Source organism: Mustela nivalis, assembly GCF_964662115.1.
Source record: "Mustela nivalis genome assembly, chromosome: 5".
NCBI lineage: Eukaryota > Metazoa > Chordata > Mammalia > Carnivora > Mustelidae > Mustela > Mustela nivalis.
Window position 1 is genome coordinate 45,221,005 of NC_139024.1, and position 26,296 is coordinate 45,247,300.

The 26,296-nt window shown below is 39.1% G+C and overlaps 2 protein-coding genes across 5 annotated transcripts in view; both read right to left on the minus strand.

Annotated features, from left to right (window-relative positions):
• Positions 1-17,241, minus strand: part of LOC309864823 (cytochrome b5 reductase 4) — a 93,145-nt gene extending 75,904 nt beyond the window's left edge. For 3 of the 4 annotated variants that reach the window (XM_082730691.1, XM_082730690.1, XM_082730689.1), the window contains exons 1-2: positions 11,474-11,704; positions 7,322-7,475 (exon numbers count right to left, since the gene is read on the minus strand). In XM_082730691.1, the coding sequence (XP_082586817.1) occupies positions 7,322-7,475; positions 11,474-11,548 (229 nt within the window). In that variant the 5' untranslated portion in view covers positions 11,549-11,704. Of the gene's footprint in view, positions 1-7,321; positions 7,476-11,473; positions 11,705-17,176 lie in introns of those variants that run through there. The other variant, XM_082730692.1, reaches the window with a different exon arrangement.
• On the minus strand, positions 13,543-18,883 carry RIPPLY2 (ripply transcriptional repressor 2). Its single transcript, XM_082730693.1, has 3 exons — positions 17,562-18,883; positions 17,177-17,241; positions 13,543-13,815 (listed from the first exon to the last, which is right to left on the minus strand). The coding sequence occupies exons 1-3, from the start codon at positions 17,916-17,918 to the stop codon at positions 13,668-13,670; spliced, it is 570 nt and encodes a 189-aa protein (XP_082586819.1). The 5' UTR covers positions 17,919-18,883; the 3' UTR covers positions 13,543-13,667.
• Positions 18,884-26,296: the final 7,413 nt, after the last annotated feature.

Genomic DNA, 26,296 nt, shown 5'->3' on the forward strand with positions numbered 1-26,296 from the left:
AAGCATGATGAGAAATATTGATTAAATGAGGGAACCAAGATAGAGCAAAAGTTCAAAACTATCTTCTCTATTTGTTTATGGATGACAACCACACACAGGTTAACAAAAAAAGCAAAAGCTGGGGCGCCTGGGTGGCTCAGTGGTTTAAGCCGCTGCCTTTGGCTCGGGTCATGATCTCAGGGTCCTGGGATCGGGTCCCGTATCGGGCTCTCTGCTTGGCAGAGAGCCTGCTTCCCTCTCTCTCTCTCTGCCTGCCTCTCCATCTACTTGTGATTTCTCTCTGTAAAATAAATAAATAAAATCTTTAAAAAAAAAAAAAAAAGCAAAAGCTATGCTTCATTAAATTACTAGAAATAAAAACTGTCCCAGAAGGATATCCTATATGGCTGTTAATTAACATAAAAAAGAAATACAAGTAATAGGCACCTCATGGTAATTTCTTAATGAATTAATTTACATATGCACTCAAAGTGAGCAACACACAAATGCTAATTCAGGATTCAATCCAGAGTTAAATATAATAAAACCAGAGAAAGTATACTGTAATAGTTTAAGCATAAAAGCTTAGAATCAGGTAATTCAACAAGAACACAACAAGAGTAACTGCAAGTTATCTCTGTAAATATATCGATGCCAATACTGCAGGAAAAAGAGTCTTAAAATAACCATCTTCCTAACTATGATAGGAGTAAAAATTAATGAAATAGAAAATGGACAACCAACAAAGAAAATCAAAACCAAAAGTTAATAAAATTGATAAACTTCTAGTAAGACCGATCAGTTAAAAAAAAAGAAAAAGAGAAGCCCACAATAGCAATATCCAGACTGTAAAAGGGTTTATCTCTACAGAACCTAAAGACACAAAATATGTAATAAGGGAACGTTGTAAACAACTTTATGTCAATATGGTCAATAACTAGAATTAAAATGAACAAATTCACTGAAAAAAATATAACAATTGACATAAGAACAACAGAAAATTTGAATGGCCCTGTATCTCTTTTTAAAATTAAATTTATTATCAAAAACATTCCCACAGAGGAAAAAACTTCAAAACGTTGGCTGAAGTTTGTAAACTGCTATGTCAAGCAAACAAAAACCCTTGTGGGTCAGATGAGGCCCCAAGACCACCAGTTTTCTTCCACTACTTAATTTTTAGTGGATGAAAGGGAGGGACGGAAAGAAGAAAACTGAAAAACAAAAACAAAAGCAAGGAAAAGACTGACAGTTTAGGAGATAAAGAAAGCAAATCGTCTTCGATGTCAGCAGCACAGAATGATTAAAATCGACAAGGTTGAGATTACTTGCATTTCATAGGGGAGAACAGACAACATGAAAATCTATGAATCAGATTAGAAATGAGTAACAGGAAATGTAGCTATAAAAAAATGTTGATTTGGATTTCCTAAGCAAGCAAGCGATAGCAGAAGAGAGGTGTTTGGCAATCTGCTGTCGAGAAGTAATGAGGACTGCGTACAGAAGACTGAGCTACCTGTAACCGTAAGTACTTTACTGCTCGGATACGCTCTGTACAGTTGTGATAATACACTGCATTTAAATTAAAAGGTCAACCCAAATTTGAAAAGCTGTTCTTAGAAGAAAAATGTTTCTCTGCTAGAGACAAATAATACTGTAGTTTCTCAAAATAAAAGTGAAGCAAGGAGCTAAGGAGACTTCAGGAAAAGAGCCTACTGTTGGAAAAATCAGCTCTCTTCTTGGCAGACTTGAATCTAACCCCAAAAGTATAAAACTTATTTTATTTCTGGAGTATAAATTAAAAAAAAAAAAAAAACAGTCTAGTTGGTTCTCTTTTTTCTTGGCAGTTACGTTCTACAAAGTCACTGTGAACACTGAATTAGCAAACAGGGAACCATTGCTTCTTGGAGGAAAAAAGGCAGCGTTAGGTCCCTGCAAGCCTCTGGTCACATTTTTGTCAAACGATACATAACCACGGTGCTCAAGGTGTATTTCTGTTTAAAGACACCTTAGTCAATATGTATTGTGGCTTCATGAACATTTAATTCACAGCCAACAGCACTGAACCCATGCCGGAACAAAGCTTATTTAACATACATATTTTCTCTGTGAGGCACAGCACAGTCTTTAGCACTATACTTGGCGGGCTCTTTAAACCAAAAACATCAACAAAAAACACAAAATATGAAAAACATAGCACTAAACAGACCTCGAAAAAGATACATCTTTACAGTATGAGAGTAGAAACAGGAAGGCAGAGCATCTCCTTGTGCAACCTCAAGTAGGAAGGGCCAAACACATTTTCCCCTCTGCTGCTCATGTCTGCAGATAATTATGAAAACACTGTGAGTATTGATTTCTGGGGTTACAAAGCAATTTTAGTGAGCAGGCAAATTTGTAAATTTGGAATTCACGAATAATGAGAATTGACTGTATGTATATAAATTCACACTACCATCCTACAATGTAAAATTTAAAAATGTTTACTATAAATGTATCTAGAAATCTAGGAAGCTGGACTAGAAATATAATAGGACAAAATATTTCTCAGAATCAATTTACCAAGATTTTCTTTTTCTTTTTTTTTAAGATTTTTTATTTATTTGAGAGAGAGAGAGAGCAGAGTGAGCCAGAGAAAACACAAGTTGGGGGAAGGGCAGAGGGAGAGGGAGAAGCAGGCTCCCTGCTGAGGCTCGATCCAGGACCCTGGGATCATGATGTGAGCTGAAGGCAGACTCTTAACCAACTGAGCCACCCACGTGTCCCTCTTTTTTATTTTTCTTTGAGAGAGAGAGAGAGCGCACGCATGCGAGCATGGTGGGGAGGGGTGGAGGGGGTGGAAGAAAGAATCCCAAGTAGGCTTCATACCCTACATAGAACAGAGGCAGGGTTCGATCCCAGGACCCTGATATTATGACCTGAACTGAAATCAAGAGCTGGTCACTCAACCAACTGAGCTACCCAGGTGCCCCAAGATACTCTAAATAGTAAGGAAACACAAAAGTATGGACCCATTTGAAATCACTTTTACAGTGATCTCAAGCAGGCCTCTTTAATTTACTAGGATATGATAATCAGCATTAGGAGAAATCAAAGCATGTTTGTTTCTAAGTTATAAATGAAATCCATTAAATCCCTTATGAGTAACTTAATCTAATAAATTATTTAAAAATTTTACTTATTTATTTGAGAGAGAGAGAGAGAGGGCACAAACATGTGCACGTGTGTGTGTGTGCGTGCACATGCGCACGCACTTGCGCGCCAGTGGAGGGAGGGGCAGAGGGAAAGGGAGAGATCTCAAGCAAACTCCCCACTGACCACAGAGCCCGACCCAGTCTACTGACCATAATAAAATTTTTCTAAATACCATTCATTCAAATGGTTGTTACAGAGTATCAGGCTGCACTCACTCTCACTCTTTGATCACTGAGATCAAAAGCCATATACCATGCTGCCAAAAAATGATTTCATATCAATATATCATTACCCACACTGACTACATTCTGCAATAAAATATACTACAGGGGAAACAAAGTCTGATCTAAGCTCTACAGAGCTTTCACAGATGAGTGATTCAGATGTTTGCTCAGTTTCGCATACTTGTAAGTCACCTTTAGTTCTCGAGAACGAAACAGCAATAATGCAGGAAACCACGAAAGTATGCCTTAATGGTAAATTCAACAAGATTTTTAAAAAAGCATTATCACTCCTATCTATTCCCTCAACATTACAATTCCTTCTTACTGCATTACAGTAATTACATACTTCACAGAAAATGGTGATTAACTGAACAAACTGGAAACCCCATACACTGCCTTGCTGATCATCCTAAGCCAGTACTCTCATTTTAGTTTACATTTTACAGTCTGCTGCCAACCAAGTGTTATTTACACAGTATTATTTTTAGGAATATAACTGGGCTCAACACACCTGAACATGTGCATAAGTACTGATATATACTCAAGAAAAGAAAATAATCTCCATAATATTAGCCATAAAAACCCATACCCAAATGTATATTGTCTAAAATCTCTTAGAAAAAACCGTGTCTACCTTAACCCGATCAGCTGAAATTGAAAGCGATCTAAATATGGGGCAATTGTCAGACAAATGAGAAATTTAATATTTTATCAAGGAGTGAAAAATGATACCATGATATCATGTTTCCCTATGATACAGCTTTGATTAAAACTTGGGCCCAAATATTATCTCTGACCTTTGAAGCTACATTTGGCATACATTCCCCTTTTAAGAAGATATCATTTATATTTTAAACTAGAACAATAAGAAAAAGATAGTAACATTTAGTCATATGCTTACTCTAAATTATGATTGTTTTAGAAATTACCAGTAATCTGTTTAATCTTTTTGCCTCACATCCATCCTACTTTCCATTGTCTTTGTCAACATCCTGGTTCTCCCAATACCACCTGAACTTCTATAATGAGCTAAATGCTTTTTGTCCCATTTAATTCACCATACCCACCACAAGACTAATATTTCTAGGGCATACCCTTTCACATTGTCCCCATATCCATATACCTTCTAGAGCTCATACTGCCATCTAAATTAAGGACATATTTCTCAGCCTGGCTTCCAAGATCCTTTTCAATCTGACCTAGCTCACCTTTCTAGTCTTCTTTATAACTGTCCACTAATTCACCTAAGTTCTAGAATATATCTCAAGCTTTTCTGTGTCTGTAGGTTAGGATTTTCCCTCCACTTTGATGTTCTTTCTCCTTATTTTCTGATGAAAACCTGTCCACAGCTTCTAAGCTATCACTACCATAACAGTGTCTCTGTTTTTCCTAACCCACACATTTCCCTCCTTCCAATCTGATGTCATTTTCTTGATAGCTTCTTACGGCACTCTCAGATGTGTCCCCTCATCAGTCATTTATCCTCTCCTATTAGCGGGTAAGCTTAAAGAGCACCATGTAAATTGAGTGTTTCTTGATGATATAAACTGAACTCATCAAAAAAGGGGGGGAAAAAGACACTTAACTTTTTGCAAAGGGGAAAAAAGCCTTACTATTAACAGAATAACAGAGACTTTAAACAAATTTTATCTTCTAATAAACAACCTTACCAGAAGAGGTGCCATATATTCAATCCTTATAGGAAACAGTGTACATATTACTTCCAAACACAGCACACTAGTCCCTTATGTCTATCAATACACCAAATGAATAATAAAGTATGACTGCGTTATATCAATGCCTCATTTATCTAACATCACTAAGACACAAAGGGTTCACATAAGTGAGTTTTCTGGAGAAGCGGCTTCCTACTGTAGAAACAGAATTCACATGCCTAAGCCTGGACCAGCTGAGAGACTCTTCTGGACACTGACCTCCACCTCACCCAGCCTAGCAGAAAACACTCAAGCAGAGTATGGTGGTCATTTTCTACCAGATACTTACACCTGGTTAAAAAAAAAAAAAAGGCAGTATGGAAAAGAACAAGAAGAGTATTCAAAACCCTATGGAATGGCAAAAGGAAGGGGGCCTGGGTGGCTCAGTCAGTTAAGTGCTTGACTCTTGATTTTGGCTAAGGTCATGCTCTCAGAGTCCGGAGATGGCGTCCCATGTGTCAGGCTCCAAGCTCAATGGTGAATCTGTCTGTCTCCCTCTCCATCTGTCCCTCCCCGCTCTGAGGCACACACATACACATGCTCTCTCTTTCTCTCAAATAAATAATTTTTTTAATTACATAAATAAATAAAATAAAATGACAAAAGGAGTTTTTTGTATCTAGCAGAATCCTCATTCCAAGCTACGAGTACTATCCATAGCTGTAGAAACTCTGAGGAGAACCTTTGAGGGAACTTTGGGGAGAAACTTTGGGGAGTTGAGCAGCTGTTCTTCTTAGAATGAACTATGTCATCACCTGCTGAAGAATCCACCCCCTTTGCCACTGAAAAAAATTTCACACTCTATGTCTTTTATGGGTTGAACTGCGTACCCTCCAAATTCATATGTTGAAGTCCTACCCTCAAGTACTTCAGAACGTGACCCTATTTGGATAGAGGTCAATGCAGATATAATTATATGAGGTCATTCTTGAGTAGGGGAGGGTCTTAATCCAATATGACTGGGGTCTGTATAAAGATAGGAAATTTGGACCCAGACAAGTATACAGGGAGAATGCAAAGTGAAGCTGAAGGCAGACGGGTGTTGCTACTATAAGCCAAGAAACTCCAAAGATTGGCAGCAAACCAGCAGAAGCTAGGTGAGAGACACAGACATTCTTCTTCTCACAGCCTTGTGAAAAAAGCACCTTGATCTCAGACTTTAGCCTCCAGGATGGTGGGGAGGTAATTTTCTGTGGTTTAAGCCACCTAGATTGTGCTGTTTTGTCTGGGCATTCCTAGCAAACTAATAGTGCCTACTGATACCTTTCCATCTTTCCAATCTACCATGACAACCACACAACCTCTTTAAGTACCAAAACTTCTTTAAAATGTTAAGCAAATTCACTCAACAAACAACACATATTGATGACCTCTATGTGCCAGCCACCAAGGACAGAACAGTCTGACTGCCATGACAGGGTCTCTATCCTCATACAGGTCACAGTGTAATCAGGACAACTGACAACATACCATAATTATACAATAATAAAATTACAATTGTGTAACACCAGTGAAGGACTGACACTTTAAAGACCGTGGCATATTTAACCATGTCTGGATGACTCAATGACATTGCTACAGAAGCCCACTGCACATTCCCAAGCCCTTCATTGCCTTTGTTCCATGTGAGATGCGAGGTTGTTGATTACCATGAGGTCTGCTTTTATCAGCTACTCTCCTATCTCTCTGCTCACTCTCTCCAATCCACTCATTTCTACTTTGGTGCTTGTACTTTGCTATGGGCTACAAAAATCAGGTAATCAATAAGCTAAGAAACTTACATTAAATAATAAAAATGGCTTCATGCAAGAACTTAAAATTTGGCTTACACACAGGCTTTCTGATTTACTTTCGATTCTCAGAGACATTTTTTTCTGGCATTTCTGGCATTTGAATTTCTCCCATTCAAAATGATTCTGTTATGAGGCACTAAGGTGGGACATGAATGTATATAAACTAGTGTTACTGAATAACTGCCTGGCAAGCACTTGCTTTCTTGCTAAGAAAGTGCCAGTATGCTATGTAAACAGGTACCTAAGAACAAAATACTGTCGAAATTCAGAACTATTTACTTTGTGGCCCAGTTTAAGGCATATTTTTGTTATCTAATTGTGAATCTTATCATCAAATAATAGGATCATGAAGTCATATGGCATTACAACTGGAAAGTCCAGCCAAAACTTTTTGCAGTACATAATAAATACCACATACCTCTTATGCATATCCAACAATCATCTTTCTTGTTGTGTTTTTTAAGTTCTTCTTCAGTTACTTCAATTAACCTGCCTTTTAATCCCGTTAGATCCTTTCCACTTTTGGTGAGGCGAATCCAATCCATAAGACTTCTGCCCTGTTTTAGAGGTACCTAAAGAAAAAAAACAGGGAAGAATTCAATGTGGCTTGAGTCAGCTGCTTCCCCCTGCCCCACCTGCTGCTTCTCTGTGGGCTGCATCATTTCTCTTACTCTCATTCAAAAAGATAAGAAAACTCAAATACAACAATTCTACAATTTTTTTAACAGATCTAGGTGATTGTCAAAATCATCTCTGCTGTATTAGAATTATAAACAGAATGATATAAAACAAAGGACTATGAGGTAGGGCTTAGAAATTCTGGCACATAATCACCATAATGGTATCTAATAAAAGAAGAGCAGTATTGAACCTGGAGTCAGAAAACAAGTTTTGGTCCTGGCTCTGCTTTGTCACTAATATGTTGGAGTCACCTTACCAACTTGGACCAAAATTTCTTTCCCTTAAAAATCACAAGAGATTTAACAGGGAAAATATAAATGGCCAGTTAAAGTTGATTTTCTTTGTCAATATACATAGAACATTAGAAATCATGAGGCAGCAATCTGTTTTCTAAGAATTCGTAAAGAAACAAAGTTCTAAATAATGGGGGAAAAAAACCTGTAACACTCTAGGGATGGGTTTGGCAAACTGGCCCATGCCTGTTTCTGTATCACCCTGGAGCTTAGAATCATTTTCACACGTTGTGGTGGTGATGGTGGTAAAAACGCTGAATTGTCGTGTGGCCCTAAAATATCTATCATCTGGCCCTTTGCAGAAAAGCTTTCCTACCCCTGCACAGAAGATTTGGTAAAGGATGTTTGGTTTTGATAGTTTTTTGCTTTTTCAAAATACACTTTAAAGGCTTTTGGATGGGAGGTATTACTAATATTTTAACCAATTAAGACAACTTGGTGGAAATTTTTCAAGGATGGGATTGAGCTACTGTCTGAACTTGTACAACTCATTTGTAACATAGTACCAGAGGAATGTTTAATGTAAAAGAAGGCCCATTTGAAGAGATATATTGCTACAGAATGCCTGACTATGCCCCTCCAAAATTCATGCTGAAATCCTAACCTCCAATGTGATGATGGTATCAGGAAGGTCTCTGGCAGGTGATTAAATCATAAAAGTAGAGCCTTCATGAATGCTACTAATGCCCTTATTAAAAAGGCCTCAAAGAGCTCCCTCATCCTTTCTGTCATGTGATGATATGTGGAAAAAATGGTTGTGAACCAGGAATCAGGCCTTCATCAGACACCAAACTCATTGGTGCACTGACTTTGGAATTCCCGGTCTCCAGACCTGTGAGAAATAGATTGCTGTTGTTTATACTCCACTTTATAAAGTATGCGGTTCTCTGTTATAACACATTGAATACACTAAGATATTTATATACTTCATTTTCTGGAATCTTGTCTATTGTAGACATTCATTTACCCCCAAAATAACCAAGTTAATAGGTCTGCAGTACCACTGCAATTTTACCTTCCTTCCTACCAATTACATCATCCCATTCTCACCATCCTGAAACTTTCTAGGTCTCTTGGTTCCCATAAATGAAGTAAAGTACAAGAATATGATTGTTCCCATCCCAAACCAAAAGCACTCATCTCTTCTCTCGTTTGTGTGGATTCCATAATCCACTGGGTAGTTAATGCATAATCTTCAGAAAATGCAGATCTAACTATGGGCCCTCCCTCTTTTAGTGGCTCCCCACACTACTTTATAATAATGTCTCTAAATTCCCTAGAGTGGCTTACCAGGCCCTTTATATCTGCTCATAGTTTACCTTGCTAGCTCTGAGTTTTAATTTCTGCTCCTTCCTATTAAATACTTTAGCAAAATAGGAACTGATTCCTTGACTGCTAAGAAATACCTGCTCCTTGGCCTGGCCCAATTCCTTCCCTTTCTTCCACAGACAATGTCTCCTCCAGAAGCCTCCTCTGAAGGCAACCACTCTGTGGTTATAACACACAGTTATAGTACATATGACACTTATAACCGACTCTTTATTAGTCTGTACAGCCTATTAGACTAAACTCCTTGGAAACAGAGATCACATCTCCAGCATACGGTAGGTTTTCAAAAAATAATTATTTACTAGTGTTAGTAGAATAATAAAAAATCATATGTAGAATATATACTCCATACCAGACACTGTGCTCAGGGCTTAATACAACAACCATACAACAATCCATGGAATCTGAATGAAAGTCTAAGAGCAAGTAACACAGTGAGTGCTTACCACGTACCAAGAAACATCACATTTAATCCTATGAACAGCCCTATAAAATGGGTACTATTATTCTCTTTTACACCTGAGAAAATTGAGACTCAGAGACTAAGTCACAGGAGTTGGGAAAAAAATCTGGGTCTTTCTCACCCAAAAGTCTATGCTTTTCACTATTATGATATACAACTTCCTGAACCGGCTTCTATTTTTTTCAACCTCTTCCTATTTCACATAATCCTGAATCAGGTTCTGATATGTGCAAGATTACCTCACTTCATAAAGGGGGAGAAAAAGTTTCAGTTTCCTTTCAAATTGTGCAATAACTGTATTTCGTTCTCTTTTTGGATCCAAAGACTCACCTTTGCCATCACCTCCTGTGGACCTTCTGTCTTTGCCTCTGAGCTTTCTCCTTTAAAAGGATGCTGAGAATGTGGTTTGCAGTTTTAATACAGAAGGCCAGCAACTCTTATATTTTAATTCAGAAATTTTTTCTCCAAAAAGACTATACTATGAGTCAAGCATTTAGTTCAAGGACAGAAAAGGTCAAACATCAAGAAGGAGGGGACAGATGATTAGAAGCTGGATGATATATGGATCTATGGAGCAATAAATGTGATATATAATATCACAGAGTCACATCACATCAAACTTTTAGGATCCAAAGCAACATTGCTTAACCAGTTCTCTTTTCTGTGATATAGAGATAACAAAAGCAACCATTTTGTGGGATTATTGTAAAGGTTAAATGAGTTAATACACTACACATGAAGCACTCAGTATACTTAGAACATACATACATACATACTGTAAGCACTCAATAAATCCCAGCTTTATTATTCTTATATCTGGAGTTACAAACCTCTGAAAAGCTAATGAAAGCTACAGATCCCTGAATCCACAATTCTGATTTAGAGTCAACTCCAAGTTTAAGTGGAGAGGAATAAAAAAAAAAAAAAAAAAAAAGAGTCAGCAAATATCCCAAATTATTCTAAGACATAAGAGTCCAAAAATGCGGGGTTGGGGGGAGTAGTCCAAGTAGGTAGAAGTTTCAAAAACAAAATATAAACAAAACATGAAGATGAACTTACAGAACGAGGAACTAACAAATAACTGCACAAGAGACAATTTTATTAAGTTTTATAAATATAAAAACACATTTGCGTTCCACCTGTTGCTAAGAGTAACTATGTTCAACAAAAAGAGTACTATATGAGCTTCCAAGTCAGCAAGAGATATCAATAGTAAAGGCAGTGTGATAAAACAGGTACCAGAAGAAGAAAGCCAGCATGACTTGGAGAAGTGTCCGTAAGACCACGGGCGGATTGTAGACATTTGTTCTGGCTCCCCTCATTCTCCCTAGCTCTGGGAGTCCCCACCTTTGGAGGATGGTCACTGGTCAACGTCGCTGCCGCCCAACCTTTCCCTTCGCCTAGGGAACCCAGATCACTCACAACTCCTTTCAGAAAGGGCAGTACGAAAGACCGAAGACGGGGATCGATTGAGGGAAGGGAGCTAATACTGAGTACCTGTGGTAACGGCAAAAGCACGGTGCTGGCCCTGTCATTTACAACTCAGTTTAATTCGCGGGAAAAGACTTCCCAGAAGCGGAAAAGAGGATGAGGAGGAAAGGGGCCAGTGGGTGAGAGAAAGGGAGGTTAGGATAGTTCGAGGACCGCAGACGGCCGGGGAAAGAGATAACCAGCAAGGGCAGGAGGAACGAAGGGAGGAGGACAGGAGGTGGAAGAGGGGGCCGAAAGAGAGAAGGGACCGTTCGGTAGTACCGAACGCCGGCGGGCGGCGAGCTGAGAAAGAGGCACGGTGTCACCCACTTACCTTGCTACGCCCCCCGGAGGCGACGCGCTGCTGCGAGCTGGGGGCCGGGAAAGACTGGGAAGGGACGTTCAGCATCCTGGACCCCTGGCCCGGGCCCTGCCCGGGGTCCGCCGCCTGACAGGATCGCTCAGCTCGACTCCTCTACCGTAACACCTCCCGCTCCGGCTCCGAGGCCGGGCAGAGGCCAAGCCCCCAACCCACTTCCGGGGTCGGCCGGGGTGAGGCGCGCCATGACGCAGCACGTCGAGGCCGCGGGGGGCGGAGCCAATGGGAGGAGCGCCGCGCCGGCAGGGGAGGAACCCGACAGAAGTACGCGTGCGGCGTTAGCCCTGCACCCTGAATTTCAGCACCGTAGTGAGGTGACAGCTATTCCGTGGAAGGGTTAAAGACTGAGCGAAGCTGTTCCTTAGCCTTGGTGCTGACAGAATCTGAGTATAAATTTTTGTAGACTCGTCTTAACCCAGAACGCAAGGGTCTGTTGTTAAGCACTACCCTCACACTACTTGAAATACGGAATAAAATAACACTATCAAAACATTTTTATTTCTTTGAAATTCTCTCCTCTAAAGCACCCGGCTGCATAGGAAAGCGAACTTTTAGAGTTAAGGCGTCAAATGCAAACAGCCACAGCCACTCTTATGAGGTGAAGCTTCACCTTCAAGAACCGCCGCTAATGACAAACGAATGAGTCAAAGAAGTTAGTCAAGTCTCCTGCTCCATTCACCCACTCACAAGTTCTTCCTCCTCATCCAACTTCCTCTCTTCGCTGAAAGCTACAGGGAAAGTGACAAAGTTATGTCAAAGAGGTTTAGTTTGAATGCCATCTCTGCACTTAATAAATGAGCAGGCTTGTGCAAGTTATTTAAGTATCTCAAATTCTCATTTTCCCTGTGGACTTAGGTTTCAGTAAGAATTAAACAAGATGTCATATGTAAACTACCTAGTACAGTGCCTGGTTAATAGTAGGCACTCGATAAATGGCAGTAGCTCGTCATACTATTCGGACAGATTGAAAGAAGCTCAAATACCGAGCACTTAAAAGAAGTCCCTAATGATCAAGGTCGAGATTAGTGAGCTGGTGGGGTTTTTTGCATATCCCTTGCAGAACACACACACCCCACGTGCAGAAACCAGTGAGGGGAAAGCTTTCAGAAAAAAATACAGTTCTAAATAACTCTTCCTGTTCACCTGCCATTACTAACTTTTCCTGACTCTGACACATGATTTGAACTTGTTCTATTTCATCTGCCTCTAACTGTCATTAGATTGCCTGTAAATCAATCTTTGTAGTATCTTTTCGATTAGAAGGAAAAGTGTATGATCTATGTAGCCATTCAAGTAAGAGGTATTTCTTAGCCAGGTAACCATCTCTGACCTTCACCTCTACCCATCATCATTCTGGGATACTAAGAATCATTTGCAATTAAAATGTTTATTGTGAGACCATTTGAGTTGAATTCCATGACCATAGTCTACGTTACCTCTACTTGCAATGTGTTCCTGTTTTCTCTGTCATTAAATGATCATGTATTCTTCTGTAAGTCTACATTTAAAAAAACTAGTCACTGAGAATGTCTTATTTCACTTCCCACGAGAAAATCTGTACATAACAATACCAAGAGCAAGGAGCCAGAACAAAGGAGGTGATGCTATAGAAGAATGTTTCATATCTGCTAAATGTCTTAGCTCCCTCTTACACAGAAATGGAAAAAAAGATCAAATTCTAGCCTTTTGACTCTCCTTTTTTAGATTCCATACAAGTCATGTTCACTTAAACATTTTTTTTTTTTAATTCGGGGGGGTCCCTCAATGAAGTGCTCTAATTATTGTACACCAGTGCTATTTTACTACTGGATTTAAGGGCAGCAGAGGAGTATTAAAGTGAGTATTACTTGATTCATCATTCATTAAAAATCCTTAAGATTTAATAACCATGGCATTAATTCCCATTCTCAATTATGGGCAATGATTTAAAGTGTTTTCCACCATCCGCTAGCAAACACATAGTATTGTGTGATTGGTAGCATGACTTATAGTGTAAGGGTAAAAAAAGCCAAACTACTATAGAATTACAAAATATTTCATTTTATTAATAATTTATATACAAATAAATTAGTTTGAAGGATTATGATACATTTGTACACTAAATTTAAATCCTATAAGCTTTGAATGTCATCACAAGTAACTAATCAGGTTAATTTTCACAGATCAGCTCCTCAATATCATCTTCGCTATCAGAATCTTCATAAAATGAAATTGTGGCTTGAATTGGAAAATTTTTCAGAAGAGCTTCTGCTTCTTGATATAAGTAATCATAACACTTTGACTTTGGCCAAAATAGTCTGAAAGAAGCAGACAACATAATATGCTTTATTTTTTTTTTCACATTCAGAATCCTTATACTCATGAAATGTTCAAATTTTAAGAGTTCCATATACTTAACAACTGATGAATGACTTTAGATAGTTTAAAATTGCTATAATCTCAGGTGTCATGGAAGTCTAGTTGCCAAAGTATCAAAAACTAGTTAATCATTTTAAATCTTTATCCAAGCTGTAAACGGATCAAAAAAATTCACACCCTTTGTGGTAAATATTTAGCTCACTTCAGGTGTTAAATATATATTTATTCTTAATAATATACAGATGAAGAATTGTCTTCCAATTTCCAAAATCCTTTGGAGAAAAAAAATGAATCTACAATTATATTAAAAATTCTCAAACCCAACTTTATAAAGACAACAAAATATTATGCACCTTCCAGAAAAGCAGAAATCACCTAGTATCTTAAAACTCACAGATTTAACTGTTAGTTGCAGATGTAGCTAACAATGTACATTTAAAAGAGTACAAAAAGCAATATTTTAAAGTTTTTCTATGTACTCACACCAGGGCTATAAGAAAGCTTCCTCTGGGACCAGCCTTGATCCCATCTCCCTCCCCTTTCCCCATACAACTGAATTTGGAACACTATTTTGGGATAGTGAGAATAATTCTGGCTTTATACAATTTGCATATAACAATTGCCTCAGAATTTCAAATTTTTCACAAATATTAATTTTGCCACCTAGTCTTCTTTTATTTTCCTCCAAAGCAAAGAAGGAAGAAGGATATGGCTGACCCACCAACAATACTGCATTTTAGTGTACGGTAGTTAGTCCCATGTACCCATTTGTAACAGAGTGCTTCTAACAGAGAGGTCTCATTATGCTCAATATACTCCATTGTAAAGGGCAGAAAAGTAAGCAATGTAGTTTATAAATGTTTCTAAGCGAATGACAAAAAGTTTTAATTTTGGTGCCTAAATACGCAACCATCAATAATTCAGTCATTCAATAAAAATTTTAGTAATCTCTTGTGCCAGATGAAATTCATAATTCAAAGATGAAAAAAATCCCAGTTTCTATCCTTAAGAAATTGACAACTGAATAAAAAGAATGAGAAATACTCAACAGTATTCAAGATAGAAATTAATAAAAATAAAATTAAAAGAAGTACAAATAAATGGCTATAGTAGTTCAGAAAAGAAAGGGATTTCTTATTAGGAAACATGATTTTCTTTTTTTTTAAGATTTTATTTATTTATTTGACAGACAGAGATCACAAGTAGTCAGAGAGGCAGGCAGAGAGAGGGGGACAGCAGGGTCCCTGCTGAGCAGAGAGACCAATGTGGGGCTCGATCTCAGGACCCTAAGATCATGACCTGAGCTGAAGGCAGAGGTTTAACCCACTGAGCCACCCAGGTGCCCCGGAAACATAATTTTCTAATGCTTAACTAGAACTGTCAAACCCAAAGAATGTTGTTTAACTGTTACCACACTCTGCCCAGAATCTCTGAGTAACCACTTCTCTTTTGGGGACTTCACACTTTCCTGAATTCTTCCCTGTTCTGAGTGATATTTCTCAGTATCTTTCGAAGATAGCTTTTTCTCTGTAGACAGGTTGGTATTGGCCTTCCCCAGTGTTTTATCAAGAGTGATCATCTCTCCTCTCTCACTCCCCTGGAAGACTTGGTCTACTGACATGATTTCTTTAACTGTTCATTTATTGAAGACTCCCAATTGTCTGTATTTCCACTTAAGATGTTGACTCCAGGCCCCTTATGTGTGTGGGTTTAATATGTCCAGCTGCTTACTGGACATATCTATTTTGAAACCCCATAAGCACATTAAATACAATATATGAAAAATTGGACTCATTATCTTGTTCCCCAAATCTGTTTTAAGCCTTATTTTCCACTCTGTTAATACAGCATTCATCTGGTCGCTAGCCACAAACTCGGAAGCCATTCTGTCTTTTCAACCCCTCCTTACCTACCATATCCAATACATTATATATACATAACCTATTATGTCACCTAAGCATTCCCCAAATTCACCCAGTCTCATCCCTACTTCTAATGCCTTAGATTGGCTTTTTATCATAGCTTGCCTGAATTACAGTAACTTCCAATTTCATTTTGGTTTTCTAACTAATTCTATATACCATTTTCTTAGTGCATTTTCTGAAACATAAATTGATCATACTAGCTTTGAGTAACCCCCGGTACCATCCACAAAATAAAGGCCATGGATTCCCAATGCCACACTCAGGAACAGGACAAAACTCTACAACACGGTGTAGAAGATGTGGCCTATGGCTTACCTGCTAGAATGATCACAGCTTCATGCACCCAATTCCAGGTCCTTGAGGCTCCCATTGGGAACCATGTTGTTCCATGACTCTGTATCCCTTCACCTATGCTATTTCTTCTGTCCCATTTCCCCACCTACCATCCATCTGGCTAACTTCAAGGTTCAGCTAGGTAACCACATCCTATCATACACACTTCCCAGATCTTGCCCCACTCCGTCTGGCCCAGTTAGGTACTTCTCATCCTTTACATACTGCTAAAACTGACCAAACTAAACTATTACAACACTTGCCAAAGGGGTGTGGTTATTTTTTTTCCTGTGTCCATCACTACATAGAAAATTAATCAACATTCATCGAGCTCTACAAGCTACTTATAAACATATACATACAAATACAAATACCATGGGCTGTGCATTTCACAGCCCTCTGAAGCCAGCAAACTGCAGAATGAACCTTTCACCTGAGTAAACGCTTACAAAGATTTCCACCGAAAGGCCGACTTCCCGCGGCTAGCAACGGGAAACTAGCTCTTCACTGTCATGTTAAGTAACCTCGATCCCTTTTAGGAAGCTTCTTGATCTTTATGATTTTCATCACACTCCATTTTCTCTTCCACGTCAAGCGCGATCTGCGGTAAAACTGCAACTATGAACACCATTCTTCCTTCTGGCGTGCAAAAGAGTAAGAATACACACACTCTGCCCGTTGTGAAGTCAATTTCTTTCGAACCCTTTAGCATTAAACAACACAAAACTGGCTTGCAGACACAAGATGTCACCGGTCGGCTTGGACGATGCCAACCACTTTCCCTCTTTATAACAGACTGAATGGGCACGGATTAACAGTTTACTTGAAGAGTTTACTGAGTGGGCACGGATTAACAGTTCTTTTTAGGTGAGAGCGTGAACCACCTTTATCAATTCGATGAGTAAAGAACCTCTGGGGATCCCTGAAGACAGATTTTCCCAGAGAGAAGAACCGCAAGGCCGGCCAGGGACCTACGCGGGGAGATGCCGGCTCTACCCTGCGCTGGAGGAGCGGGAGCCCTTCCGTGAGGCCTGTCACTCACCTGACTGGGTGTCTGTATTGGGAAGGCTTTCCTGAGGCTTCGGTCACCCCGGCGTCGTCCGGCATCTGGGGACGAAAGAAAATCAATCACCGTGATCACTCACCTTCTAGAAAGGGGAAAAGCGGTCTAGTGTTCCTCGCGCTCGCGGGGAATGGTGACCCCGGGGCTCTGAGCAGCCTCGCTCCCGGCCGGATCCGTGCGTCGGTGGCTCTGGAGGACACCCTCGCAGCATCAGGACCCACGGGGCCTCCCGTAGGGCCCCGGGCGGGCGCGAGCGTACGCGAGGGGCGGGCGGGGCATGTGTCTCCCTCGGGCAGGGCATACCCAGTCCCGGTGGCTCAGCCGCCCTCCGGGGAGGCACGGCCCGGGGCGCGCGCTCACTCACCGCCCCCGCCGCGTGCTGCGACGCCCCCTCCTCCTTGTAGCCTCTGGCGTCAACCCACGGTCTCCAGAAGCTTGCAGATCTGCGGGGTGGGGGGCCCGAGGCCCGCCGAGGAGACGGGAGCCCAGACCCGGGAGGACCGCCCGCAGCCGAGCGCGGCCCCGGGGCCGGCGGGGGGCGGAGAGCGGAGGGGAGGAGCTGGGGAGACGCGGGCGGTAGGGCCGGGGTGGGGGAGGCGCCGCCGCCGGAGTCCGCGCCCCGGCGCCGCGGCGGGCGATCCCGGCCCGCGGGCGGGAAGCGGTGGCAACAGCGGGGCGCGCACTCGCCGGCTCCGCTAGCCGAGGGCTCCCCGGTTTCCATGGCGCGGCGGAGCCCAGCAGAAGGCGGCTGCCAGCTCGCGGGCCAGCCGGGCCTCTTCTCTCCGCCAGACCCGGGACCCGAGCTTTATATAGATACCCCGGCTGCCTGCTGCATACTGAGAGCTGCGCTCCCTCTCCGCCCCTCTCTCCCCAGCTCGCCGCATAAACAAAAAGGTTGCGCGTGAAGGCGCAACGGGCTGAACCCCGGGTGCGAACGCGTGCAACTCCCAAATGGCCCGGGAATGGGTTTTGTTGAGCGAGTGTTAATCGCTCTTCGACACATGGCTGCGGGGGGAAAAAACAACATTCGCCCGAGCAGCCAATTTCCAAGTGAAGAGTCTAGGAGGAGATAAAATTAAGCAATTCTACACGTTTTGTGTATTTCTGCAAAAAAGGCCAACTGGCTCGTCATTGTTTGACTCGAGGCTTTTGGGGATGTGGTCAGTGCAACAAGCTCTGCATCCCGTCAGCTAAACACTGGGATGCGGACCGAATTAAAAGGAATGGGCTTAACTCCACTTCGGGCAGAATGAGAGCTGGGAGAATGAGCAGACTCCTGTCGAAAGAAAATTTTTTGTTAATGTAGTGACAGACTAGGGTCTGCCTGTTGTTATTTGTAGGTAATAATTTTTAAAAATAACAAAAGGTAAATTGTAAAAAGACTGAATATTCCAGCGGTGAGATCCTAAGATTGGAGTCATGTGATTTAGGCTTAGAGGTCTATATTATTTTCTCTTATTTTTGTGATTTTCCTCAACATCTTACCAGTGTCCCCTGAAGAGAAGCCTTAAATTTCCTGTATACACAAGTCACGACTTGGCGTTTTGTTCCTCAGTGATAATTAGAAATTATTTTGTGGAGGCAGGGTGTGTGAAGAATGATTATGAAATCTTGAAAAGTTTATGGGACAAGTTGTCAGCCTCTCTGTGACCCTGTTTTTCTTATTTCAGTTGAACTTCACCTATTACAAAGGCATTAAACTTGATAAAAAGTGTTACGCTTCAAAGGAAAGATGATGTATATAAATGCCATAATTTTTTTCAAACTGTTTTAAATAATAGAGCTGAACTTCTTAAAAGTTGTAGATAAAAGCTTTTAATGTAAGTTAACAGTGGCCCAGCTGTTCATTCAGTTACTGTGTAGGAAAATAATCTATCTAATTAATACTTAAGGATCTATACTGATCTACTCAACAGGAAAGTGAGATATGGTTTGTTTCAGGTAATGAAATCAGTAAGGACAGGTACCAGTACATTTCTCAATGCCCTGGAATTATTGTTGGCAAGATAAAATAAAACTTAGCAGAATGCTTTGCCTACAAGGCCTCACACATAAGAAGCTTTCAACAAATTTTAAGCTATGTTGAAAAATGAAAGTTTTTAACAAATGTTAAGCTACCCGATGAAATGTTCACCATTTCAATTTCATAAACATCTTTTACGGAGTCTGTAATGTGTTAAGTATTGTGCTTTCCAGGTGTAATGGTGTAATGGTGAATAAGATATCTACCCCACCCCACCCCCAAGAAGGTTACAGCCATTGTGATCTATGAGCATCACAGTGGCCACATAAGCAAAAGATTTTAAAAAGTCATTGCCATAGTTCAGGCAAAAGGTGATGAGAAGATGTATAGTAAGGATGGGAATGAAAGAACATATCTGAAGGATACTTAGGAAATAAAATCTACAGTACTACCTGCATCATAAAATGTGAGGGGATGAAAGTGGAGTCTAGATATGCTCCCAGGTTTCTAACTTGGTTAACTAGGTAAATGGTGACAGCTCAAACAAAGACAGAGAAGACAAGGAATAGAAGAGGAAGAGCAGGTGAGATGCTTGTAGGTTGTTTTATTCCATTAATAGTGTTCAGGGAAAAATAATGAATTTGGTTTGGGATCTTGAATCTATCACATCAGGCTGGGCTACACAGCAATAACAAGGAACCCCAGCTCTCATGGCCTTAGAATATAGAGATTTATTTCTGACTCATGCTATATTCCATTTTTGGTGGGTAGGATTTACTCCAATCATCTTCACTTTAGGATACTAGCTGACGGAACCTCTTTCCACTGTAGCAGTGCCATTTGTCATAACGCGGGGGGTGGGAGGGGGGAGAATAAAATTAACCGGTTTTTAAAGACTTATAAACATGTAGGTGGAAAAACTATCCAAGGCACAATCAGATATGAGGTTTCAGAGTTCAGGAGAGAGTTTTAGGACTAAAGATTCAAATGTGGGAGTCATAAGAAAAGAAATAGGAATTTAAAACTGTAGGGACTGATTTATTTTCCCAGGAAATTTTGTAGCTTGAGAACAGGACCAAGGACAGAGCTTTGGAGAGCAACATTTGATTGTGAAGTGAGAAGTGCAAAACAAAATAAAGCAAAACAGAACCTCCCTGTAAAGGAATGGTGAAGGTAGTAGAAGGTGCATTTGTACAGCAGGTATGATGGGACCATGAGCTGAAGGAATTCCAACAAGAAGGGAAAGGAGGAAAGGCCTAAGGCATTAAGCATCACCACTGGGTCAAACAAGATAAGGATGCATGTTCATAGAATTTGCCAAGTAGAAGTCATAAGTGACTTTAACTTTTTTTTTTTTTTTACAGTAAAGTGAGCTGTAGAGGTGAAAATTTAAAATAGTAAGTTGAGCTACCTTTTTGAAAGGAAAAAGGGGAGAGAAGAGGAACGTTGGGTCAGTAGAGGGGTTTTGTTTTTAGAGGACAAGAGGCAAAAGAATGTTTATAAGATGAAGAGATGAGGCAGTAGTGGAGAGGCCTCTAGAGAAAGACTGCGCAATGGCTCCAGGTCCCCTCGGAGGAAAGAAGAAACGAGATCAGGAGCTGTGGGGAGGATTCTCACGCAGTTGAAGGGTACGAACCAGTGACTACTCAAGAAACAAGTTTAATCAAGTTGGCTGGATCTGGCATGAAGAAGGAGGGGGTAATGGGATGATGAGACATGAATCTGAGAGAACACCGATTGTCTTAAAATTGTGAAAAAAAAATGAATTACTAGAAGGTCAAAAGGGAGAGCCAATTAACAAAAGTATGGTAAAATATATATTTGATCAAATTTTGGTAAACTGAGAAGTGGAAATGCATATCGCTGGAACGAGACTGTTTATATATTGATGCATCTGCTCCCCATATTTATACAGATGCTGCTGCTCATTTCTGGTGAGTACAAGACCAAAAGAGCTTAGTCATGTTACATTCAAAATTCATTTAGAAATCTATAGGAGTACCACTAGTGCATTTGAAACATGTGCTTTTAAAAAAAATTAAGATATAATTCACAGATAGCATTATATTCATTCCATGTGTACAACATGATGATTCAGTATGTGTATATATTATGAAATAACGAACACAGTAAGTCTAGTTAATGTCTTTCACCACACATAGTTGCAATTCTTTTTCTTGTGATGGAGATTTTAAGATCTACTTTATTAGCAACTTTGAATATACAAAAGATTATTACTAACTATAGTCACCAGGCTATAGATTACATCCCAGGACTTATTTATTTTATAACTGGAAGTTTGTACCATTTGACAACTTTCATTCATTTCATGAACACCCATCCCACCTTTGTCAACCACCCATCTCTTCTCTGTATCTATGAGTTTGGGCTTGTTTGTTTGTTTAAAGATTCCACGTATAAGTGAGATCAAATGCTATTTGTCTTTCTCTGAATTATTTTATTTAGCATAATAATGCCCTCAAGTGCCATCCATGTTGTCCCAAATGTCAGAATTTCCTTCTTTTTCATATCCAAATATATATATATAACATAATATTATGTATATAATATATATATTATATTTTGTTTATCCATTCCTTTACTGATGGGTAATTGGATTGTTTCCATATCTTGGCTTTTATAAATAATGCTGCAGTGGGTGTGCAGATACCTTTTCAAGTCAGTGTTTTTTTTCCTTTGGATAAATTCCCAGATATGCTATTGCTGGGTCATGTGGTAGTTCTATTTTTTATTTCTTGAAGAACTTGTATATTATTTTTTATAGAGTCTGCACCAATTTGCTTTCCTACCAATAGTGTACAAGTGTGTCCTTTTCTCCACATGTTTGATAATATTTGCTACCTGTTTTGTTTTTTTTTGTAATAGCCATTCTAACAGATGTGAGGTGACACCTCATTGTGGTTTTGATTTTCATTTCCCTGATGATAAATGATGTTGAGCACATTTTCATTTACCTACTGGCCACTGGTATAGCTTCTTTGGAAAAATGTCTATTCAGATCTTCTGCCCATTTCTTAACTGGCTTGTTTGCTTTTTTACTATTGAGTTGTAAAAGTCCTTTATATATTTGGGATATTAGCTTCTTATCAGATGTATGATTTGCAAATATTTTCTTTTATTAAGTTCCCTTTTCATTTTGTTGATGGTTTCCTCCTCTCTAGTTGGATGTGATCCCACTTTTGTTGCCTTTTAGTGTCCAATCGAAAAAACTCATTGTGAAGACTGATGTTGAGAATCTTATAGCCTAAGGTTTTTTTTTTCCCCTAGGAATTTAATGTTTTCAGATCTTATGCTCAAGTCTTTAAACCACTTTGAGTTAATTTTTGTATATGGTGTGAGATATTGATCCAGTTTTATTCTTTTGCATGTGTCTGTCCAGTTTTCCCAACATCACTTATTAAAGAGACTCTTTTTTTCCCATTGTATATTCTTGCCTCCTTTGTCATAAGTTAATTGATCATACATGCATGGGTTTATTTCTGGGCTCTCTGTTCTCTTCTAATGATCTATGTGCATGTGTTTATGCCAATATTGTATTGATGAGTAACGCTTTGTAATATGGCTTAAAATCAAGAAGAATGATGCCTCCAACTTTTTTCTTCTTTCTCAAGCTTACTCTGGCTATTCAGGGTCTTTTGTGGTTCCTTACAACTTTTAGAGTTGTTTGTTTGGTTTCTGTGAAAAATGCCTTTGGAACTTTGATAAGGATTGCCCTGAATCTGTAGATTGCTTTAAGTATTATAAGGATTTATACAACATTAATTCTTTTAATTCATGAACACAGAATCTTCCCATTTATGTGTGTCTTTTTCAGTTTCTTTCACTGGTATCTTAAAGTTCACAGAGTGTAACTCTTTCACCTCCTTTGTTAAATTTATTCCTAGGAATGTAATCTTTTTAATACATTTGTAAGTGGGAATGTTTCCTTAATTTCTCTTTCTGATAAGTTGTCATTAGTGTATAGAAACCCAACTGATTTTTATGTATTAATGTTGTATCTTGCTACTTTACTGAATTCATTTATTAGCCAACATTTTTTTTTTTTGGAGGAGTCTGTAGGGTTTTCTATATATCATGTCATCTTCAAATGGAGATGGTTTTATTTCTTCCTTTGCATTTTGGATACATTTTATTTCTTCTTCTTGCCTAATTATTGTGATTAGGTTCCAATTCTGTGTTGAATAAAAGCAGCAAGAATAGTTATTCTTGTCTTATTCCTGATCTTGAAGGAAAAGCTTTCAGATTTACACCATTGAATGTGATGTTAGATATAAGCTTGTCATCTATGACCTTTATTATGTTGAGGTATGTTCCCTCTATAACCTTTTTGCTGAGAGTTTTTATCATAAACTTGAATTTTGTTCTCTTCTAATGATCTATGTGCATGTGCATGTGTTTATGCCAATATTGTATTGATGAGTAACGCTTTGTAATATGGCTTAAAATCAAGAAGAATGATGCCTCCAACTTTTTTCTTCTTTCTCAAGCTTACTCTGGCTATTCAGGGTCTTTTGTGGTTCCTTACAACTTTTAGAGTTGTTTGTTTGAATTTGTTGAATTTTGTCAAATACTTTTCCTGAATCTTTTGAAATGACGTGATTTTTAATCCTTCATTTTGTTAACATTGTGTATCATGTTGATTGATTTATGGATGTTGAACCATCCTTGCATCCCTGGAATAAATCCCACTTTGTTATGGTGTATGATCCTTTTAACATATGGTTGAATTCAGTTTTTTAATATCCTGTTGAGGATTGTTGCCTCTATGTTTATCAGAAACACTGGTGTGTAACCTTGTCTGATTTTGGTATCAGGGTAATGCTGGCCTCATAAAATGAAGTTGGAAGTATTTCTTCCTCTTCTGTTTTCTGAGAGTTTGAGAGAGATTGTCATTAATTCTTCTTTGAATGTTTGGTAGAATTCACCAGTAAAGCCATATGCTTCTAGACTTATTTGTTGGAAGGTTTTTGGCTACTGATTCAATCTTCTTACTAGTAATTGTCCTTCAGATTCTCAATTTCTTCATGTTTCAGTCTTGATAGATTGTACATTTCTCGGAATTTATCCATTTCTAAAATATGTACTTTATGTAACATATTGATACACTCTTCATAACATAGCAATGAGGTAGACAGATCTACATAATCTTTTAGGATTAAAAATATAAAAAAACCCTCATTCATTCAACAAGTATTTATTGAACACCTACTATGTGCCAGGTGCTGTTCTAGGAGCTTGCCAGGGAGCAAAAGAAACAAAACTCCTTACCTTTGCAAAGTTTATATACTAACTGACATCTGAGCCACCAATGTTTGTAATTTACTAAAAAGAAAGTATTATAAACTCACCTTACACATGATGCCTATGTGTCTGACATGTTCGGGGCCTTTTTTGTTTGTTTTGTTTTTTTAGTTTGGGGATTTTTGTATGACTATAAGAGAAGGGAAGAAAACCCTGGAGAATGGATGCTAGGCAATGGTCCTTGAGGAGGATGAATGGAAAAAATCAAAAGCCCATAAAAACGATGAGTATGTGCTTCTTTGTTACCCAGAAAATAATATTAAATGAAAAGATAAATGAGAGCTAGAACTAGGTTCCCATTTTGAATGTAACCTGATGTTGCCCCAACCTTTTCAATGGACAGGATGACCTCAACTAGAGTATGACTTAGTCTCTACATAGAGACTAAGGTGAGAAACAGAAGTGTGAAAGAATGAGAGGAATATAATGACTCACATCTGCTATTGCCACCCTGTGCCTCCCAAATGCCACTTTTGCTTGTATGAAAGCAGGGCCAGTCTCAGTTTATGCACATCCTTTTTTATCCATGATTTTATGAATATTATTTAAGGAAAATTATAACATATGCTTTAGAAGCTAGACTCCTTTTTAAAAGACTGTACATATAAAGTGTGCTCCTTTCTAGGATAATTATTCATTTGTTTCTGAATGCCAACAGAATCAAATTTATTAAATTACTTATTTGGGGTATTTTATTTTGGTTATGTAATTATGTCTTCATGAAAAAAGATAGTGAAAAATTCCAACACAAAACACATAATATGTATGAGGGATCTTTTTGGAGTGACGGAAAGGTTCTAAAATTGGATCACAGTGGTAGTTGTGCAACTCTGTAATTTACTAAATGTCATTAACTTGTTCAGTAAAAATGGGTGAATTTTATGGTGTGCAAAATATGGCTCAATAAGAGAACTTTAAATATGACATTAAAGTATTGTTTCCTAACCATACTCAGTCTAGGCTTGAGAAACTAAACACTGCAGTCAGAATCAAGCCTATTGGAGGTCTTTCTGATTTGGAGCTTTAAAAAATATGCATCTTGGATAGAAAAAGTGGTTGTTACAATGTCTGTTATAACTTTGGAATTTGCTTTAAAGCATGTGTTATATTCACACTGGCCTGGACAGTTCTAGTTTTATTGCATTGCAGTCTCTGTAAGGCTCTACATCAATGTTTTGATGCCTGGTGATCAGAGCAAAATCTTTAGAAAAAAATGTCCTGGGTCTACAGTAAGGACTTAAGGCCTCCAAACTATTGAGTGCAGTGACAAACTATCTGTCAGGTCTCTGTCAATAAATTCTCCACTATTGCTGATTTGTCAGGAACCAGGCCCTCATACTGAGGCCATTATAAAAGAAATGTCTGCATCACTTCAATTTGAGATCGAACTAAAGAGCAAGCAAATGTTTTCAAGTAACTAGAATTTTAATTGTGCATTATCAGAAGGCTAAACACTTGAATGTGTTCTGAACTTATTAGTAAGCTAAAATACTCTTTTCTCCCCCTTACAGTTGGGTTGAAACTTCTATGGTCAACCCTTTATGCCCATAAAATCTTATTTGAGATAAGTGATTGCATAGAGGTCTTTTTTCAGTTCGAAGATTAGATTCTTCGTGAAAGGTGGCATTTCCAATCTTCAGGCATTTGAGGCTCTTCCCAGGTTTCAGATAAAGATAACAGTGGTGGTAAAACTGACTTAGAACTGAGCAGAGCTCCCGTGTGTTGTTTTAAACCAAGAAGGTGCTCACAGATGGCTCAGAGAGAGATTTAGCAAGTCTGTGCTAATCACACTCATACATGGGAATATCTCCATT